The 17,635-nt window shown below is 38.9% G+C and overlaps 1 protein-coding gene across 1 annotated transcript; it reads left to right on the top strand.

Annotated features, from left to right (window-relative positions):
• Positions 1-47: 47 nt before the first annotated feature.
• Positions 48-17,629, top strand: LOC111333668 (cilia- and flagella-associated protein 221). Its single transcript, XM_088740337.1, has 26 exons — positions 48-186; positions 287-387; positions 1,003-1,089; positions 1,589-1,684; positions 2,034-2,134; positions 2,306-2,409; positions 3,470-3,552; positions 3,988-4,064; positions 4,589-4,733; positions 5,276-5,390; positions 5,773-5,819; positions 5,979-6,043; positions 6,636-6,723; positions 7,375-7,464; positions 7,958-8,053; positions 9,838-9,931; positions 10,457-10,587; positions 11,254-11,334; positions 12,202-12,309; positions 12,895-13,146; positions 13,239-13,379; positions 14,360-14,460; positions 14,831-14,923; positions 15,455-15,583; positions 15,706-15,786; positions 17,244-17,629. The coding sequence occupies exons 1-26, from the start codon at positions 87-89 to the stop codon at positions 17,368-17,370; spliced, it is 2,733 nt and encodes a 910-aa protein (XP_088596463.1). The 5' UTR covers positions 48-86; the 3' UTR covers positions 17,371-17,629.
• Positions 17,630-17,635: the final 6 nt, after the last annotated feature.

Below are 17,635 nucleotides of genomic sequence, written 5' to 3'. Positions count from 1 at the left end.
CTATCTCCGAAAGAGAGAGTCTGGGTTTGATACCCCACTCGCCGCCATGTTTCCATGACTACTTGCCAAAATTGAGAGATTTCAAAATGGCGGTGGCTCGGGCCAGAACGATGGTTTCGGAGAGTTTTGACAGTTTTGTGGCACCTGTTATCAAAAAACCAGCGCCTAATCATCTTTTAGAAACAAGTAAGTGTATCATGTATTGAAGTGCAGCGATCGAAATCTCCTTTACGTGAATCTTTGAAGATTTTTCTTCGTAAATCTAAACGTTTGCTTCGTTTCGCAGAAATCTATGTCAAAGTTGGACAGAACTCTATTTTGCAAGCCAAACCGTCAGTTATTAATTTTTCCGGATTCAAAGTTGGAGAAAAGATTACCCGAACACTAGTGAGTACATTTGAATCATAGTCTGGTGAAATAAACGTACAGCTCTAAAATTCTCAAACCCAATCTACACCTCCTCGGTGTAAAAACCTGACGAGGTTTTCTTTGTTTCATGAGGTATTGTTTTGCTGTACGCTATTGTTTATAAAGTTTTGTTGTCTTTGTTTTACGTCACTCGTGAGCTTCACAGGTTTTTACACCGAAGATGAGCCAAACAATACCCATGTTTGTTTACAGGCTATTATGACGTCAAATATTTTGTTCTATAGACATTAAAATCTGTTGACTGAAAATTTAGAGCATAATTTCAGGAAAGTAATTGTTGAAATTCTCTATTTAACTCTGACGATCCTTGATTGTGGCATTTGTTGTGTACTAAAGCATTATTCAGATGTGACGTGGGTTTATCCTTGATTCTTGATGACCCCAATTTTGACTGTATAGAGTCAAAAACACAGCATAACATGACAGTTTATCCAGCTATTTTTCAGGTGAATTCATGAATAAAAAAGTTATCCATTGAAAATACAGAAATGTTTATTCTAAAAACTATTTATGGTGTATATATGAACATGTATGTTATATAAATGTGATTGCGGTTTTTCTTTTTTATCTCAGAGATTAGCAAATGCTTCTGATGAAAGCCAAAGAATGCATATAATTCCACCATCTACAAAGTTCTTTTATATCAAATATACAAAGAAGGTAATATTACAGTAACTATTGCAACTACAAAATGCCAAGCACTGTTTACCCTATGCCTTTTCTCACACAGTTGATAGTGCAACTTGGTCACCAATAAGAGGACGTGTCAAATTTAGCTGGCATCTTGAGTGTTGACCCTTTTCTCTGACGAAGGACTTATACGCAAAAACATCCACTGTCAAACTCTTTACGGCGGCAAATTTACATTTTTATTAACTCATTTGATAATACCAAAATTACTTTAATTGTTTTCTCACTGATACAGCACCACAGTTTCTTTAGAAATTTACCTCAGTCTTTAAAAGTATGCACTTTTCTCACACAATTTTTGTATTTGTAAGTGGTTACTTCACTCTGCTAATTTATTTCTGTAATGACTCTATACTCTTTGATCATTTTTGGTAGCTTAATTACACTCCATGTTTGTTTGTTATGTGAAATAATCCTGAGAGTAATTTTTTATATGATGAGTCAGTATTTTGTATTTATTGTTCAATAGGAAAGACTTGTGCCTGGAATGTTTATTGAAGTTGTTGTGGAGTTTACTCCGGATGATTGGCGATATTATTATGACTGTATTCGAATTCACACAAAGGTAACCATGATTTTCTGCTTCTTGCTCTTTTATGACTGAGTTTTGGGTTAAATAAATTTTAAATCCTGTGCTGTAAGGTCCAACTAGAGAGATATCTCCTTCACCTCAAGTAGCAGCCTCTAGGGCCTCAATCTTGTAGGTAACTTGGAGTGGCAGACAAGTCAAAATGCCAGTGAAATTAGACCTGTAATTAATTCATAGAGTTGGACAGCTATTGATTATGTAGCAATCACAGAGGCTGTTAACTGTATCAACACATTTTGTTTCGATCTGTTCAGTTATTAGCTCAGCTGTAGTATAAAACTGAATCACAAAACATACATTGTGTTCTTTTTTTTCTAAATTTCAGGCAGAGGAAAACCTTATTGTTCCCATTCATGCATATCCTGTGATGAACATCGATGAGTTTCCCAGAGAAGTTCACTTTCCTTCTGTACCCTTAGGAGAAAAGTAAGTAAAGTGGCTGATTCAAGCTAACCTCTCAACTGAAAGAATAAATAAAATCTTTTGCATGTACATGCTATTTCAACTGGAAATTAAATTTTTACCAATGAAATGTTATTTTCATGTTATTTTCATGTTATTTTCTCACAAAGTGGAATTTTGTTTTCTTTGTCATAGAACAACAAAAGTGATTCCTCTGAAGTGTGACATCCCCGTGGAATTTGAGTTCACGCTGAGTTATGTTCAGTTACACCCAGCATTTACTGTGGAACCAATGTCAGGTAAACTTTGTGGAAGTAATTAGATAATGATAAGTTACAACAGGGTTGTATTGGTGAAGGCAAGTGTTCGGAAGCGAAACGGGAAATCCAAACAAACACTTTAATTCCAACACGGTAAACTGTAGACTCACGGTAAACGACAACGACCATTAAACAAAACTGCTACTCGATAAACTAAAACTTTTCAACTCCCCTCTAAAAAATCGCACACGTCAAAATTAAAAGGTCCACGTGATTTGTTTACGATTTTATTAGCCTACGTAGTCCCAAAGCACATGCACGCGAGTCGCACACGGACAAGTTCATTAATGTCTTCTTAACAGCAAGGAAACATCAATGTTTGCAATCATTTATATCCTTATTACCTTTCATTATTCATGTGTAAAAACAATTTTTGCTAACATCAGTATGTTAAAGGAGATGTATGCAATAAAAGCCACTCTTCCTTTACCATGTCTTGGCAATCTGTTTCACCAGTTAGACTAAATTAAAAGGCACTGACTCGAAAAATTATATTTTTGGACTAATCAGAGGACAGTACCAGCTTTTCATGAAACATACCTACTGGTTCTTGCCACTTAATGACTGTGTGGCAGCATTACAGAGTTGTTTTCAATATGGGTGAATCGAAATTTAATTTTTAGTTTTTAAGAACTAAAAATACATAAAAGGTAGTTCATTTTCATCTATAGTTTTCAATCATGGCAAAGAGGATTGGTTTGAGGAGCATTTAACTTAGAACTCCTTTGCTTTGATTCTAAATTTTTTTGGAAAGTCCAGTAATTGCATGCTAAATAATGTGGAAATTCACACTTTTCTTTCATGATTTAATATTTATAAAAACTAAAAGGTTTTACTCTCTTTCAAATTTCCTTTAACTTTAACTTGGCATACAATTCAAATTACTAACATCATTTATCATATGTTAGTAGTTTGAATTGTATCAGGTTTACAAGTCATTAGATGCAATGAGTGTACATACAGTATCAAAGTTTAAATGAAAGCCATGATACTTTTTATCTTTGGAAAAATTTAACGGTGAAATAAACTTGTCCTCTAGGAATTGTGCCTGGTAATGGTGAGGTGGAGGTAAAAGTGACATTTGCACCAATGGACTTCTCAACAGCTCACATGAAGCTTCAGGTAAATCAATATATTGAGCTGCACTAATCATAGTAATTTTGGTTTTATCAACTGTGTCAATATGTAAATTGGCTGACATTTTAGGAATTAGCCCTAACTAATCATGGTTGTTTTTACTGTTTTTTTTTTTCTTATTTTAATTAAAAACTGATTTACAGTACAAATAATGCAGCAAAAGAACAAATGAAATTCCATTATAATTATGATCATTAGAATTGAAATTTCTCAGGGGATGTATGCACTCTCTATATGCTCTGTAGTATTATCCATTTTGAACTCTGGCTGTTTTTGAACTGGGAACTGCATGATTTCCTTACGTTTTAGAAAAAAAGATGTTATATGTGAGTAGACTAAAAGAACATGTAGTTTTTCTGTGTCATAGAGCTTCTCTTTTGTTGAAGAGAATTTTAATTCCAAATCCTTCTTGGCTTTTAGCTGATGGTGTCTCAATTCAACATGTCTCCACTTGTTTGTTCCTTTACTGGAACGTCAGAGCCAGGACTTGCCAAAAGGTATTACAGCACTGGACTGGATTTTTGTATTAAGGGTAAAGCCCCAGTGCAAGACATTTTGCAGAGTAGACCAAGGGAAAGGCTTCATCTCGATGATGGGACCCCAGTTAATAGCAAAATGTGCTAACATAAGAAAATTGCGGGGTCAACTGTTTTGGTCGGCCAGTTGGATGAATAATTATTTTGCTATCCTTGACTCTTGTTATGCCCTTCTAAATGTCAACACCCAAACTTTCTTTTTACAAGAATTTGGATTGTAGAGAGGTCCTCCAACCCTTTCCACACCCAGGATTGACCAAATACAATTTTTAGGCATAAAGGCAGAGAGAAGAAATAAAAGTGCCATCTTCAGTAGAGAGATTGTTTGCTTTAACAATAAATTCTTGGAGATTCTGAGAAATGTATAGCGGACATTGCACTGAATTGATAAGATCTTGGGAAGGAAAAGTGTTAACTTAAGGGCTATAAGCCATCTCAGAGTGTCTAATCAAAAATTCCTGTGTGCTGTGTTTTTTATAAAACAGATTAAAAGAAAAAGCGTGGATAGAAGAGCTTCCCCCATTACCCACCAATGGAATTCTGGACCCATTACTGATTGATCCTCTCGGCAGAACAAGACTGAAGAAACTTAAGACTAGACCTTGGACTCCAGGAGAGAAGAGAAGCCAGGTGGGTGCTGAAAATCAAGAAAATGGGTGCCCATGTCAGGGAAAAATTCTGTTTTTGAAAATGTTTGGGAATTTTTTTTTTGTCAATTTCTCGGAGGTGGGACAAGGGGAGGAAAACCTTTTTTTGGGGGGGTGAGTGGGAGGTGTTTCCTGTTTTTTTGGGGGGGGGGTGAGTAGGAGGTGTTTCCTGTTTTTTTTTTTTGTTAGGGAGACTCAGTACAAACAGCTTTTTTTTTTAATCTTTTTTATATGATTGCTTTAGGTGAATACCATGTATTTAAGAGTTTCAATGTTTGAATTTCACAAGTGTACACGTAGTTGAAAGCAGAGTATGGTCACTATTTCTGCATCCAACTTTGAATGAATGTTTGCAGTTGACCAGAAGCTTGCAACAGATATGCAGAGAAACAAACATTAGAAAAAAAATTAATGCTCTCAATGTTTATTTGACTTATCTTTTGAAGGAGCTTATGCAGAGAAAATAAAGACGTTTTCAATGAACATTGTTTTTTCCACTAAAATAAATGTTTTTGTTTTGTACAGGAACTGGTCAGAGATGGCTTGAGATTTCCAACCAGTGGTCTTGACAATCCATCCTCTGTGTGCAGCATCCTTCTACAACAACCTGGAAAACTGAAAGCCAAGCAGATTAGAGAAGGTAGGTGACTTGATGTCATTCAAACCACTTGATCCTTTATCTACAATTGTTGTGTGAGTTCAGTTACATCCCAGTAAGAAAGAGAGTAAGAGAGTCTTAAGCACTCTAAACAACAAACGTGTCTAGTTACAATGATAAGGTGCCCATGTCAGGGGAAAATTCTGTTTTTGAAAATATTTGGGAATTTTTTTTTTGTCAATTTCTTGGAGGTGGGACAAGGGGAGGAAAAATTTTTTGGGGGGGGGAGTGAGTAGGAGGTGTTTCCTGTTTTTTTGGGGGGGGTGAATAGGAGGTGTTTCCTGTTTTTTTTTTTTTGTTAGGGGGACTCAGCACAAACATTAATTCTGGGTAATTCTGTTGTCGTTTGTTTCTCCTTTTTCAGCTGTTCAAAATAAGAAGGATGTTTCGGGGAGCACAAAACAGATGAAAGTAAGTTGATTTGGGGACACAGTTCTAGAGCAAATCATATAAGAAAATTCCTTGCAGTACTCCACAACTTAGCCTGTTCTGTGGGCAAAGGAAATTGCAATATTACAGTGATAGAGTTGTACATGGTTTTGTAATTTTTGCACTTTGCCTTATGCACAGGAGACAAAGTTCGAGTATGAAGTCCATCAGAACATTCAAGAGGAAAGACAAAATCAGCTCAGATGGTATGTACAGTTTGAACATATACTTACATGTATGAACTTTGTGGAAAAGTCCTTTGTAAACCTTTTAGAATGTAATGTGCAAAGGTTAGCATTAAGGAATAAAATGGCTAAGACGCAACATACACTGTGTGTGGGAAGGCTCTGGGGATTGACACCAGGCTGTTCACGTGCAGTTTATGTGTCGTGTTCTAGAAGCAAAAGGGATCGGGTTTTCTTGACTTTTTTGAGGTAGATTTGTTAGGAGTCCGCTGCGAAGGATGACTAGGATGAAGGTAAAAAAGAGTTTTTTGCTCCTTTTCACTCCATGGATTCTCGCTACTTCGGCTTATACTCATACTTTTCCCGTCTGGCCAGAAGAAAACGGAAAATTCTACTTTTATACTACTAAAAGCGGTATGTTCACCTCTTCTGATCTCTCTTTGTATGGTAAAAAAAACAAAAAACAAAAATAAAACTGGTTGTATCCGCCTTAATTTTCTTTAATTTTGTGTAGTTAACAGCGAGGATGCGAAATGTGAACCCTTACTTAGAGGATCTACTTTGTATCAGAATGTTACCAATCGTTTACACCACTCTGTGTATTTGTTCCAAGGTGTGTAAGGTTAGGTGAAGATCCCCTGCCAGAAGCGACAAGAAAACAGATTTATGATACAAGGATAGATGATGAAAGGGAGTACAAGGTGCTTGTAACTAAAATATCAAATTCACTTTTATTCTGATCCAGGAGATGTCTTCGGAGAGAATTAATACAAGAAATAGCGTACTTCCCATTGTCTCACTTATGATATACGAAATATATTACAATTTACATTTCGAAAATATTAAAAACCAACCAACCAACCAACCAAACAAACAAACAAACAAAGAATTCAGGCGTTCAACTTTTTCTGATGATGTTATGTGATGAGATCGTGCAGTAAAACGCTTTTCTCTGAGGAAAGCTAAGGAACTTTTGTGGATCCAAAACCATCATTTAGAGTCCAAATCTAAAAAAAGAGAACTGCGAGTCTTGGCGCAAGAATTAGACAATACTGTCTCGTTTCCTTAGATTGATTTGTTTAAATTTCAAAACCATCAAGGTCTCGATCTTGATTGTAAGCATGGCACTTAAAAATCAGCTCTTTAGGAGCAGTGTCTACCGGGAGTTCTAAGAAACGGGTCCTTAGTTCTGCAAAATGGTTGTAGAAAATGGCTTGTGTTACAGCTCTTTCAAATACGGTTATGATAAGGTGAATTTATAGTTTCGAGGAGTGCTCCTCCCTGTTTGGTAGTTTGCGTACCTTTTATGTATGACTCCACGTTGAATTGTTTTCGTTTACAATTAATCAAAGCTGAATCGAGGAGACCCGGTGATAGAAGACGAGTATGACCGGTCGTGTGTAGGATGTGAACTGAGAAGAATCCACAGGCAAGCGGATGAAGTATGTATCCATTTTTGAGCATTGTACATGTACATGTTATTTTACTGGTACTTCTAAGGTTACTTAGACTAAGGCTGTGTTCTAGCAAACACAGCGAGGCTCGGGTTCTAATGGGGAATATAACTGTCGTATTCTGCCGAACCGTTAAACTTGCTTTTATAAAAGCTCTGAAGATTTTCAGAGTTGAGCGCCCCAGATATATCTGATGGGGCTACTTTTGAGCTAGTACCAAGCTTTCGTTCATTGGACACGGCCGAATCAGCGGCGGCCGGTGGTTGTCTTGGAGGGGAAAAAAGGAGAAATATTGTTCACAAATGGTCAGAATGAGGTACCTATACACCATGTTGCTTACAAGTTCCCTAACATTTTAGTTCGTCTTGGCACAAAGTTCCATTTTTGGGTGCGCTCAAATATCATTTCGTTATGTTTACATAAGCTTTAACATTTGCCGTACCGATGACCATGGTTGGAAATGGTATCTTTTTTTTCTCAGGTCCCTCAAAATGAACCCCGATTTGATCTTCTTGTTAATGATGAGTGGAGCAAGAGGCACATGGTCGTGCAGAGGTTTGTTCAAGCGGGACGAAAGGTAAACGTCAGTGTCCGCTGCATTTGTGAAAGGGACTGGTCGTTCTTTATCGCCTGGTTGGGGGGGGAAGGGGGTTGAGAGGATTTTGGTTGTGTCACATTACAATTCATCAGACCCCTCCCCCCATGGCTCTGTAATATTGTTATAAACCCCCCTCCCCTCATTGGTATTTAGTTGACTTTCTCTCTTCCTCCTCTCCCCCCCCCCCCCCCATTCCCAGGTGATAAATAATGGCAGGCCCCGAATTGACCCGATATGAGGTTCAACACGAGGTTCCACTCATGTGCGGTATAGTTGCTCTGGTGATTATAGAGATGTGCATGCTATGATTGGTGGAGGATTGCACCATATCTCGCTGTAATCACCTCGCGCGAGGTGATTATAGCAGGAGCGCTGAATTTCAAAATGGCTGCCTCGCGTTTTGTCAGTATTACCGAGGAATCGATGAACGCGATGAAGAAAATCCAATTTTCAAGAGCACAAAAGATGCTCTTGAGTTTGGAGTAACACTTTTCAAAAAGAAAAAGGTAAAGTTTTTGCTGATTAAGTTAAATGAGCCTATCAAACTCAAGTGGAAACTGGCTCTTTCATGTTTATTATCCTAATGATCTATCGTTATTTTCTGCTCGTTTCTTATAAAGCAGGAAAAGCGAAGCAGATAGAGAAGCGTAGCGCGCACAGCCAACCGGTTACTTGTACTCTGCTTTGTGCAGTTGCATAACAATGCAGGATATTGGCGTAGTATTGTTATCTGACGCGTTCGAATTCCTTAGAAACCCATGCCTAAAATCCTGCGAGCTTTTGAGTGTAGTATCGTAGTTCTTCCTGAGATATGGCCAAGTTAATTGATCCCCTCGGATGCATGATCATAATTTTGCTCCTTTTTATTTCCACACTCTGTGCGCGTGGACACTTTTACGCGCGCGCGCGCGAGCGTTATTTATGATTATTAAAAACTGGATCATTGGATAATGCAATTCAAGACTTTTTATTGGCTTAGCCATTATGGTATATCAGCCAATATACCATAATCTACAAATATGGCAAGCGTACGTTTCAGCTTAAGGTTAAAAGGGAGCTAAAAATTTAATAAAATGTAATAATTTAATTTAACGTTTTTAATAAAACAATTATTCCACTCGCGCTTGTTGGATATTAGATGATTATAGCCAACTCGGCGCTACGCGCCTCGTTGGCTATCTATCATCTCATATCCAACAAGCGCGAGTGGAATAATTGTTAATTATGACGTTATACTTATGGCGCACCCTTGTGGTTGTTGCCGGTTTTCCCTAACAACCTAACTGTTATAGAGAAGCGTGGCGCGCGCAGCCGAGCGGTTAAACAGGGTTTTGTGCATTACAAAATAACCAACTGTGCATACTGTCGCAGGGTATTTGTACTTTTTTCGCGCTTTATTTGTACTCTACTTTGTGCAGTTGGATAACAATGCATTGTTATCTGATGGGTTTGAATCCCTTAGAAGCCCTTACTTAAAATCATGTTATCTTCTGAGCGTAGTATCGTCGTTATCCCTGAGACATGGCCATGTTAATTGACCCCCTCAGATGCAATATGTCGTGTTGGCAATTTTTCTCCTTTTACTGCCACACTTTGCGCGCGTGCACACATTCGCGCGCGTACGCGAACGTTATTTATGATAGTGACGTCATACTTGTGGCGCACTCTTGAGGTTGCTGTTTGCTCTGTTAGTTTCGCATGTACAGCCCAACCGTCATCTCAATGGTTCTTCTTAACCTTGCTCTTCTTTCCTTTGTTTTCAGGTCATAATACGACTGAGAGCCAACAGACACTTAGGTTCCCTTGGAGAATTCGTTACCAACTGGAGGAGGGGAAAATTCACGAGGGAACACTCAAGTAAGGGAAGACTTTCAGCTAAACTTTCGTTTATATAGTCAAGTAACGCCTGTAGTCAACAGTAGTTACAACGGACCCCCACCCCACCCATCCCTCTCCAAATGGGCCCGTTTACTCCCCGTTTGTTTCAGAATTGGCCGGCAGTAGTGCAAAGTGGTATTTAAAGGAGCCGATGGAATAATGCGTCCTGCATCTACTTTCATGGCGTCTTTAGACATACAATAATGTAGCTGCTCAGTGTAGTTCTGCCTTGGGCCTGCTAAGAAAGTATTTCCGTTTTATATAACGACCCTTTCACCAGCAGTTTTCTTTATTGAGCCCTCGCAGGTGAATCAAATTTTATAAAGTAAACAAAGCCATAAAAATTTTATAAAGTAAAGGAAGCCATAAAAAGATATGGTCTTTAACGAATCTGTTTCCATGCCTTTCCGATTTTAGCTGGCGCTAAACGAATTGAAAAGTTGTTTTCCATGCGTGCGTGTAGTCTAGTCATGTTTTTCTTTTCTTCTTTCTTCGCTTTATTAGGAAGTCAACTTGCAGAGAGTGAAGGAGAAAAGTTCTTCGATGAAGATGAGGTACCTCTGCAGATCTCGTCTGAAGGCATTTTTCCGTTTTCCTTTCCTTCGTACAAATCCCCGGACACAAAAGATGATATGGTATGCATGCTGGTTCTTGATAGCCTTAGCTTAACCTTTTAACTTCCACAACTAATTAATGTGTAACTTCTCCGCATGATATTTATACATGATCCAGCAAACAGGTTATGAGAAGATTCAAACTTGTCAGGTATAGGTTATCATCTTGATCTAACACCAAATTCTCGAAACTAATTTACAAGGAAATATGTAACAGCCAGAGTGGAGAATTAACAATTAGAGTGGAGAATTAACAATTAGATCATGGGAGTTAAAGATCAAGGTTTTAGTTTTGGCCTCGTGAGGTTTTTTATGCTTATGATTACTGTGGACAATGCTTTGAAACTCAGTCGAGTCTGATTTGTGGAAAGTAACTGAAGGAAGATTAAGTAAGCCCTAAGACTCATCTTGTTAGATTGTGGTTTCAAGCAGTATTACCAATCCTGGACGGGATGGTTGTCGATCGTGAGTCCCGCCCTTTCTTGGTCCACCCGGCTGTACCCGTTTGTACTTCTGGGTAGAAATAAGCACTGTGAGGGTATACTTTCGCGACGCTGATAGTCACCCGTCGGGGCTCGAACCCAGGACCTCTCGATACGGAGTCTAGCGTACCAACCACAAGACCACAGTGTCGCAAATGATAGTTATGTTAGTGAGTGTTTAATGGCGTCTGATTTGTTCCATCAGGATGTTGATGCCCTTGGTACATTGAGGGTACAAGCGACCGTTGTCAATGTCAAAAAACACGTCCCTTATTATAACTTAAAGGTACGTTTCTTAGCTGCTTTGTCCAGCTACGATGTCAAATCTGCTTGATAAAATTGGAACATTATTTTACACATTTTTCAAGTTGTGTTATCAGTGAAAAGGCTAGAATATTCAAGCTCTAATTGTCCTATGTCTTTTCCACATGTATGCACTTAAAGCTTTCAGGAAAATAATCTAGAATTGACATACGTCAACGCTGTTTTCCTTAAAATGTATAAAATCTATGAAGAGACCTTCGAAGAGGACCTTTCTTCAAGGCAACAGGAATACCTCAGAAGTTCATTTTGAGAACCTTAAGGAGCCAGTCAAAACTAAACATAAAAACAAACAAACTGCGCTTAAGGCGGGAAGTCGCGAGTGGCGAGTTTCGAGTATCAATTTAATCTTGGAATTAACTTATTAATATGCAGATAGTGTTCATTGCTCCGAAGGTTTTTTTGGAGGACGAAAAAGGAATCGCATGAGTTGTTCACGTGACATAATTCGTAGCAGTGATTTCGGAAGGGTTTTCCTTCATAGCTTGGCCCTGTATGGCGGATTCGGTAATCTGAGCATGATCTTTTCTTGAAGCGGGAAAATTTCTTGAAATCTATGAATTTAGCTGCAAAAGGAAGTTTCAGAATAAATATTGTGCGTGTAAAACAAACAGGAAGATGCTTTCTCTTAAACATAACCGCTGCTTTGACCTTTGTAGCCTAGATTTTCAGCCTAACATGAAGCTCATCACACTACAATAATTTTTGTTTAATTTTGTTATCAATGATGTTTTGACCACTGTTCGTATCTTTATCAAAGTATGAAAGGGAAATAACACTCTCATTAGATCAGGTGATTCCATGTTGTCTAAAGCTCACTTCTTCGCTACAGGTCCCCAAACAGTATGATATCCTGGGTTATAACCGTCACTCAGTAGCCGACGCGTCTTCGGGATATGTCCCTCCAAACCTCGTTCGTCCTTTGAGGGTTGGCGCTGAGGTAATGTAAAATTTATTTTCTAGGTTTTTTTTTACTTTTGGACAGTCAGCAGATCTCTCGATAATCCTACATGTTACTGGATGAAAATACTTTGAAGTGTGTTTTGCACATGGGTGTAGATACAGCTTACAGTAACTTACTGACGAACACTGTAAATTGTGCCTGTATCAGACGTTATTTCAAGTCAGCGGAATAACGTTAGGAATTGTTTAATTTTGAAAGTGAGATAAACATACCTAATATCACTGGGTTCGAGCAGTGTAAAGAGCTGGCTCATCCGGTGGATGGAATTTGATTCTCTATCATGCATGATTCCTTTGAGTTTTTCCTGTCTGTTTCATCTGTATCTCATACTGCCTTGATTTAGAATCCAAAATAGCGTTTGCACTGTGTAACCTCCTGTTTTCCAAGCGATTCAAGTGCACGCACCGTGTAAGATGTTGCTTCTCTGGGCACAACTTTAAGAGACCACGTCTCGTTATTCCGTGGATGTCCTTGTTTCTTTCTTGTCGTAATTTACGTTCGCTTTATCTCTCTCGCTTGTTGTTGATAACGTCGTTTTATTTTTATGTTTTTTTCTTGCAGGACGAAATAATTAACTTAATCAGCAGTGTACCGCTGACGTCAGTGAGAAGTCCCAGTCCAGTTCCGACCACGGAAGGGGGCGAGGAAACTAAAGAAGAGGGAGAAAGGGACACAGCGCAGAGTCCACAAATGAAGAGTCCCATTATCACAACCTCGCAAGAGGACGTGGCCGTGCAGGAGCCTGAGGCAGTGCCCCTAGTGGTGCCTGCAGCACTGTTCCGACCCACATCTTACCATCCCATGCATATTTTTGTAAGTTAGAGAAGATTTTTAAACCACTTTGCTCCCGCAAATGTCCAATATATTTCCTTATATGGCTCATAACCACTGATTTCGTCTTACAGAACCCCGCGCCAGGCTTGCAAGTGTTTAAGCCTCCTCTTCCTTACGCGGAAGTGGATGAAGATTATCATTTGTGCCCCTTACCTCGCAACAGAACTGCTGGAAAATCAGGGAAACAAGGCAGGAAATACCTGGAGAGACAGGTGAACACCAATCGATTTTTGACTTGTGATATTTAAATATACTTGGAACAATTTTCAATTGAATTTTACAAGTGATCCTGGACTGCATTGTTTTTTATCTGCTTCGCTCTGTGGTTGATCGTGCACCGCCCTCGCAGCCAATCAGATGCAAAACTAAAGTAAAACACCACTAAGCTACTCGCGTTTTCCCGCGCTTTTTCACGGTAATTCAAACAGGAGTTAATGCCTGTGAATTTTTTTCTATTGTTTTTCCGAAAAATATCTGTTGTTAAAAGCCATGCCACTTGTTTTTCCACCCTTCCCACGAAATGAGAGAGAGATTTGTGTCTTGGGTATTGCTCTCTTTCGCTTCCTAACAATTCAGGATGAATAGGAAGAAAATGGAAAGAAACCCAAATCGTCCACTAATTAACAATTATTCCACGAGCGCGCGTCGGATATGAGATGATAGATAGCCAACGAGGCGCGTAGCGCCGAGTTGGCTATAATCATCTCATATCCAACAAGCGTGAGTGGAATAATTGTTTTATTAAAAAAAACACCCCCAAGATATTAGACAAATCTTCTCGACTTTATTTTGTAAGAAGAAACCGGATGTTACAATGTACAGACATTAGATTATGGCTTATTGGCTCATATACCATAATGGCTAAGCCAATTAAAAGTCTCGAATTGCATTATCCAATGATCCAGTTTCCAATAATGGCTGTTATCTCTTTTGATTACCGCCCCTAGATTAAATTTCGTTTTCATCAACCTGAACAAAAACTCAAGACTGAGATTTTAGTACTTTCTTTCGCGTCAAATCGACGCAAATTGACCTTTTGCTCACAACACGCCTTATGTTTGTATTTGGTTTACTTTCTTTTCAGAGACCTTGGATTAACTTGAATAACTCTTAATTAACATGGAAAGAAAAATAAATATTCTTGTCAGAAATTTAGTCCCGAAACATTATTGTCTCGTTATGCCATTTTCAGGATGTTATTCCTGGTGTTATGACGTGGAAGCGGTTCCCTTGTCAGCCACTGGTATCTATGGCAGCAAACCCAACGATATCAAATGTGTGGATTCCTCGATGGTGAGTAGATCAGTTAACAGAAGAATTCTCTTACGGCACCTCTCATTAACGTGTCGTTTATGAAGTTGGAGATAGAGGGGAATTCCGTTTTGCGCTGGTGTCAATCATGTGGTGTACCTGTCGAGAAACAAGTGTGATGTTTCATACTGTACAGAGGGTCATGTCTTAAGCTGTGGCAGGATCATTTTGATCCTTCTTGCTGTTTTCGCCTTATTTATCCGTTACGGTAATGATTCATGATAACATGTTACGAAATCACAAGGTTGGGTCCGTCTAAGCTTCAAAGATCGCATGTTATTGAAAGGCACGGCGAAAAGAAGCATAGTTTCCTTTTTTATTATTTTCGCACGCCTTTTTATTCTCATCTTAGGACTGACCCATTCAGTGAGGATCTACTGCCCACGGAAGTGCCTTTGTTACTACAGGGTCTCCCGGATGATGACGTCATGAGTGATGACGAAATGTAAGTTACTTATTTTATCAATAAGTGATACATAACATGTTGGCATCGATACGAAATCATGCGAGTGGTTATGAGAGTGGAAAAGTCTATAGAGAATGAACTGTCCTCTTTGGTGTGTGATAAAAAATTTTAAATTGTTGTCAAAATTAATTCGAGGCTTCACTGGTGTTGCTTTATTTCGCTTTATTATTGGTGTTTAAAATTTTGCCTGTGCAATTCTCCCAGCCAATCAGAGGCGAAACTAAATCCGAACTGGACATGCACGCCTTCTCGCGTTTCTGGCAGTTTGCAATTTCTAGTGATATCGTCCTACTGCTGTTGTAGAATGAGGTTGTTTATCACATCTACTGAAAAAAAAAAAAAAAAAAAAAGATAAGAATAAGATAATTCTGAAACATCCTGCTTTTGTTCTTTCGGTAAACGGCTCCAAAACTGAAATCAAATTCATGTTTGTTAAGGACTCCATCTGTAGTAGTGCTTTAAAAGAAATGCATCCTGTTTTAAACTCTTTGTTTCTATCTGTTGTCGTAGGGAAGAGGAAGGAGCAGACCCGGGCTTCCAGGAGATCCCAATCCCCACGCCAGAGATGGTTCACGCCCAGTTTGCCTCGGCGGAGAGTATTCTTGGAGACCAAGATCAACAAGGGTCGTCGCAATTAAGGTGTCTCTCGTGATTTATTACAGTGTTACTAGTACTCTTTTTAGTCCCAGCTTAGCTTTTGACAATGAAAGAGCTGACCTACTCAGTCTGACGTGATGGTATCTGTTTCTGTTCCTTCTCAGTGAGATGGTGCTTCACGTAGGCGGACACACGAGAAGCTTAGTGGGTGCTCCAACAGCAGCAACTACATCCTTAGTTCCAAGGTATTTGTAACCTCCTTAGTGTCTCCTCGGTTTGTTTAAGAGAGCTTACCATTCCTTTAAAAAATAACTGTTTATCCGGTCCATTCACGAATTAAAGGGAATGTCCTGAGAAAGCAGAACTTTCTTTTCCCATCAGTTATTTGAATGTTTAAATTTTACCCTACTTTCGGATGAGATTTTATCTCAAAATTATGGAAAACCAAATAAAACCGTAACAAAAGAACTAAAATGTAAGGTTGGCTTCATACAGTGATAAATGCATTACGCTCATAAGCGGGTGTTTTCTGTGTACACCTTTAACTGTAATCAACACTAGCTTCTAAACATATTGAATATGGCTTTTACGAAAAGCTCTCAATTTTACACAGGAGAAACTAAAGCCCCGGTCAAACGGCGCATGAGATAGTCGATGATAGTTGATGATAGTCGATGATAGTTGAAGCGCGCGCTTCCGTTTGACCACCAACTATCATGCACTATCATCGACTATCACCAACTATCATTCATTTTGAGCTTGTTCAAATTCTTCATGATAGTCGATGATAGTTTTTCTCGTTTGACCACGCGTATGATAGTTCATGATAGTTTTTGATCAGCTGTTTGCCCCAAAAATCGGCGGGTTCGTTTAAAATGGCCCGGTTTAATCTCAGGCCCGATAACGGTCAATATTTCCTGAAATGTTTCAAAGTTTATTCGCAACATTTCCTTGTAAGCGGCAGTGTCCTTCACTCGTAATTCTTCCACCAATTTCAACATCCTCCTTTCGTTTCTCCTTTTAATCCATTCCTTTGTCCGTCCTCTCTTCCACCAACGCTCTCCAGATTCATCCTCCGTACACTCCTCCAACAAATCGATTACTAGTAAGCAAGCTGCCTCCCTCTTTCGTCGTGATAAATTCATACTTCAGCAAGTTTGTTTGTCTCACGCAAAGCCATGTGAGTGTTCACATTTTACGCGAAAAGAGCCTGGAACTAGCTGCTCGCGTGACTGCCGGTGAACCATCATCAATTAGTATAAACTGAAACAGTGGATAGCGTTGAAGGCGCGCTCTGATTGGCTAGTCAAACTCCGAATATCCTTTGCTATTTACCTCCGAGCAACTCGAAAAAAATGGCGTCCCGGTTTGCATCCGTGACAAGCGAAGAAATCACTCAAATTAACGACGGTGGTGTATATTATCTCACTGTTTTAGTATGTACTAAAACAACTATTCACCTCAGTGTCGGTGGTTAGCGGTGGATATTTACCTCGCCGCTTCGCGGCTCGGTAAATATCCACCACTAACCACCTCCTCTTCGGTGAATAGTTGTTAACTATCACGAACGTTTTTAGCTCTTTGACCATGCGAATGATAGTTGGTGATAGTTTGAAGAGAATCAACTATTATCGACTATCATGCGCCGTTTGACCAAGGCTTAAGGAATTGTTTCTTTTTTTTTCTCTACGTTATTTTACAGGGAGAAGCGTGAAAAGGAGCTAAATGAATTTTTGAAACAGCGGCAGAATAGAGTGGGAATGAGGATTAAACAAAGGGTGCAATCCATAAATGATGCCATGGCTTCGTCCAATCTGGAACTAAAATAAAATTTGGTAAATTTGAAACCAGGAAACAGATGTAGCTGATTACTTGTTTTAGTTCAAGTGCGGATTGCATTCGTCTTCGTCCAATGTTTGACCTTCTTTGCCCATTTTAGTGAGTCACCTCTTCTCTGTGTAAAAATTTTGCCTTTAGGCTTGAATTGTAGATACATAAAGTTTGAATATTGTTGACGCGTATGGCCGTTTTCAATGAACATTCACACACGCGAAACAAAACATTTTGTAATTAAAGTGTATAAAACGACTGTGT

Source organism: Stylophora pistillata, chromosome 12 (assembly GCF_964205215.1).
Source record: "Stylophora pistillata chromosome 12, jaStyPist1.2, whole genome shotgun sequence".
Taxonomy (NCBI): domain Eukaryota; kingdom Metazoa; phylum Cnidaria; class Anthozoa; order Scleractinia; family Pocilloporidae; genus Stylophora; species Stylophora pistillata.
The sequence above is the reverse complement of the archived record's forward strand: the minus strand, read 5'-3'. Positions and strand labels throughout refer to the sequence as shown.

Coding starts and splice junctions, on each gene's coding strand:
- LOC111333668 (XM_088740337.1), top strand. CDS start 87: ATGGCGGTGGCTCGGGCCAGAACGATGGTTTCGGAGAGTTTTGACAGT. Junction 388..1,002: donor AAAAGATTACCCGAACACTA/GTGAGTACATTT, acceptor TTTTTATCTCAG/AGATTAGCAAATGCTTCTGA. Junction 14,461..14,830: donor AATGTGTGGATTCCTCGATG/GTGAGTAGATCA, acceptor TTCTCATCTTAG/GACTGACCCATTCAGTGAGG.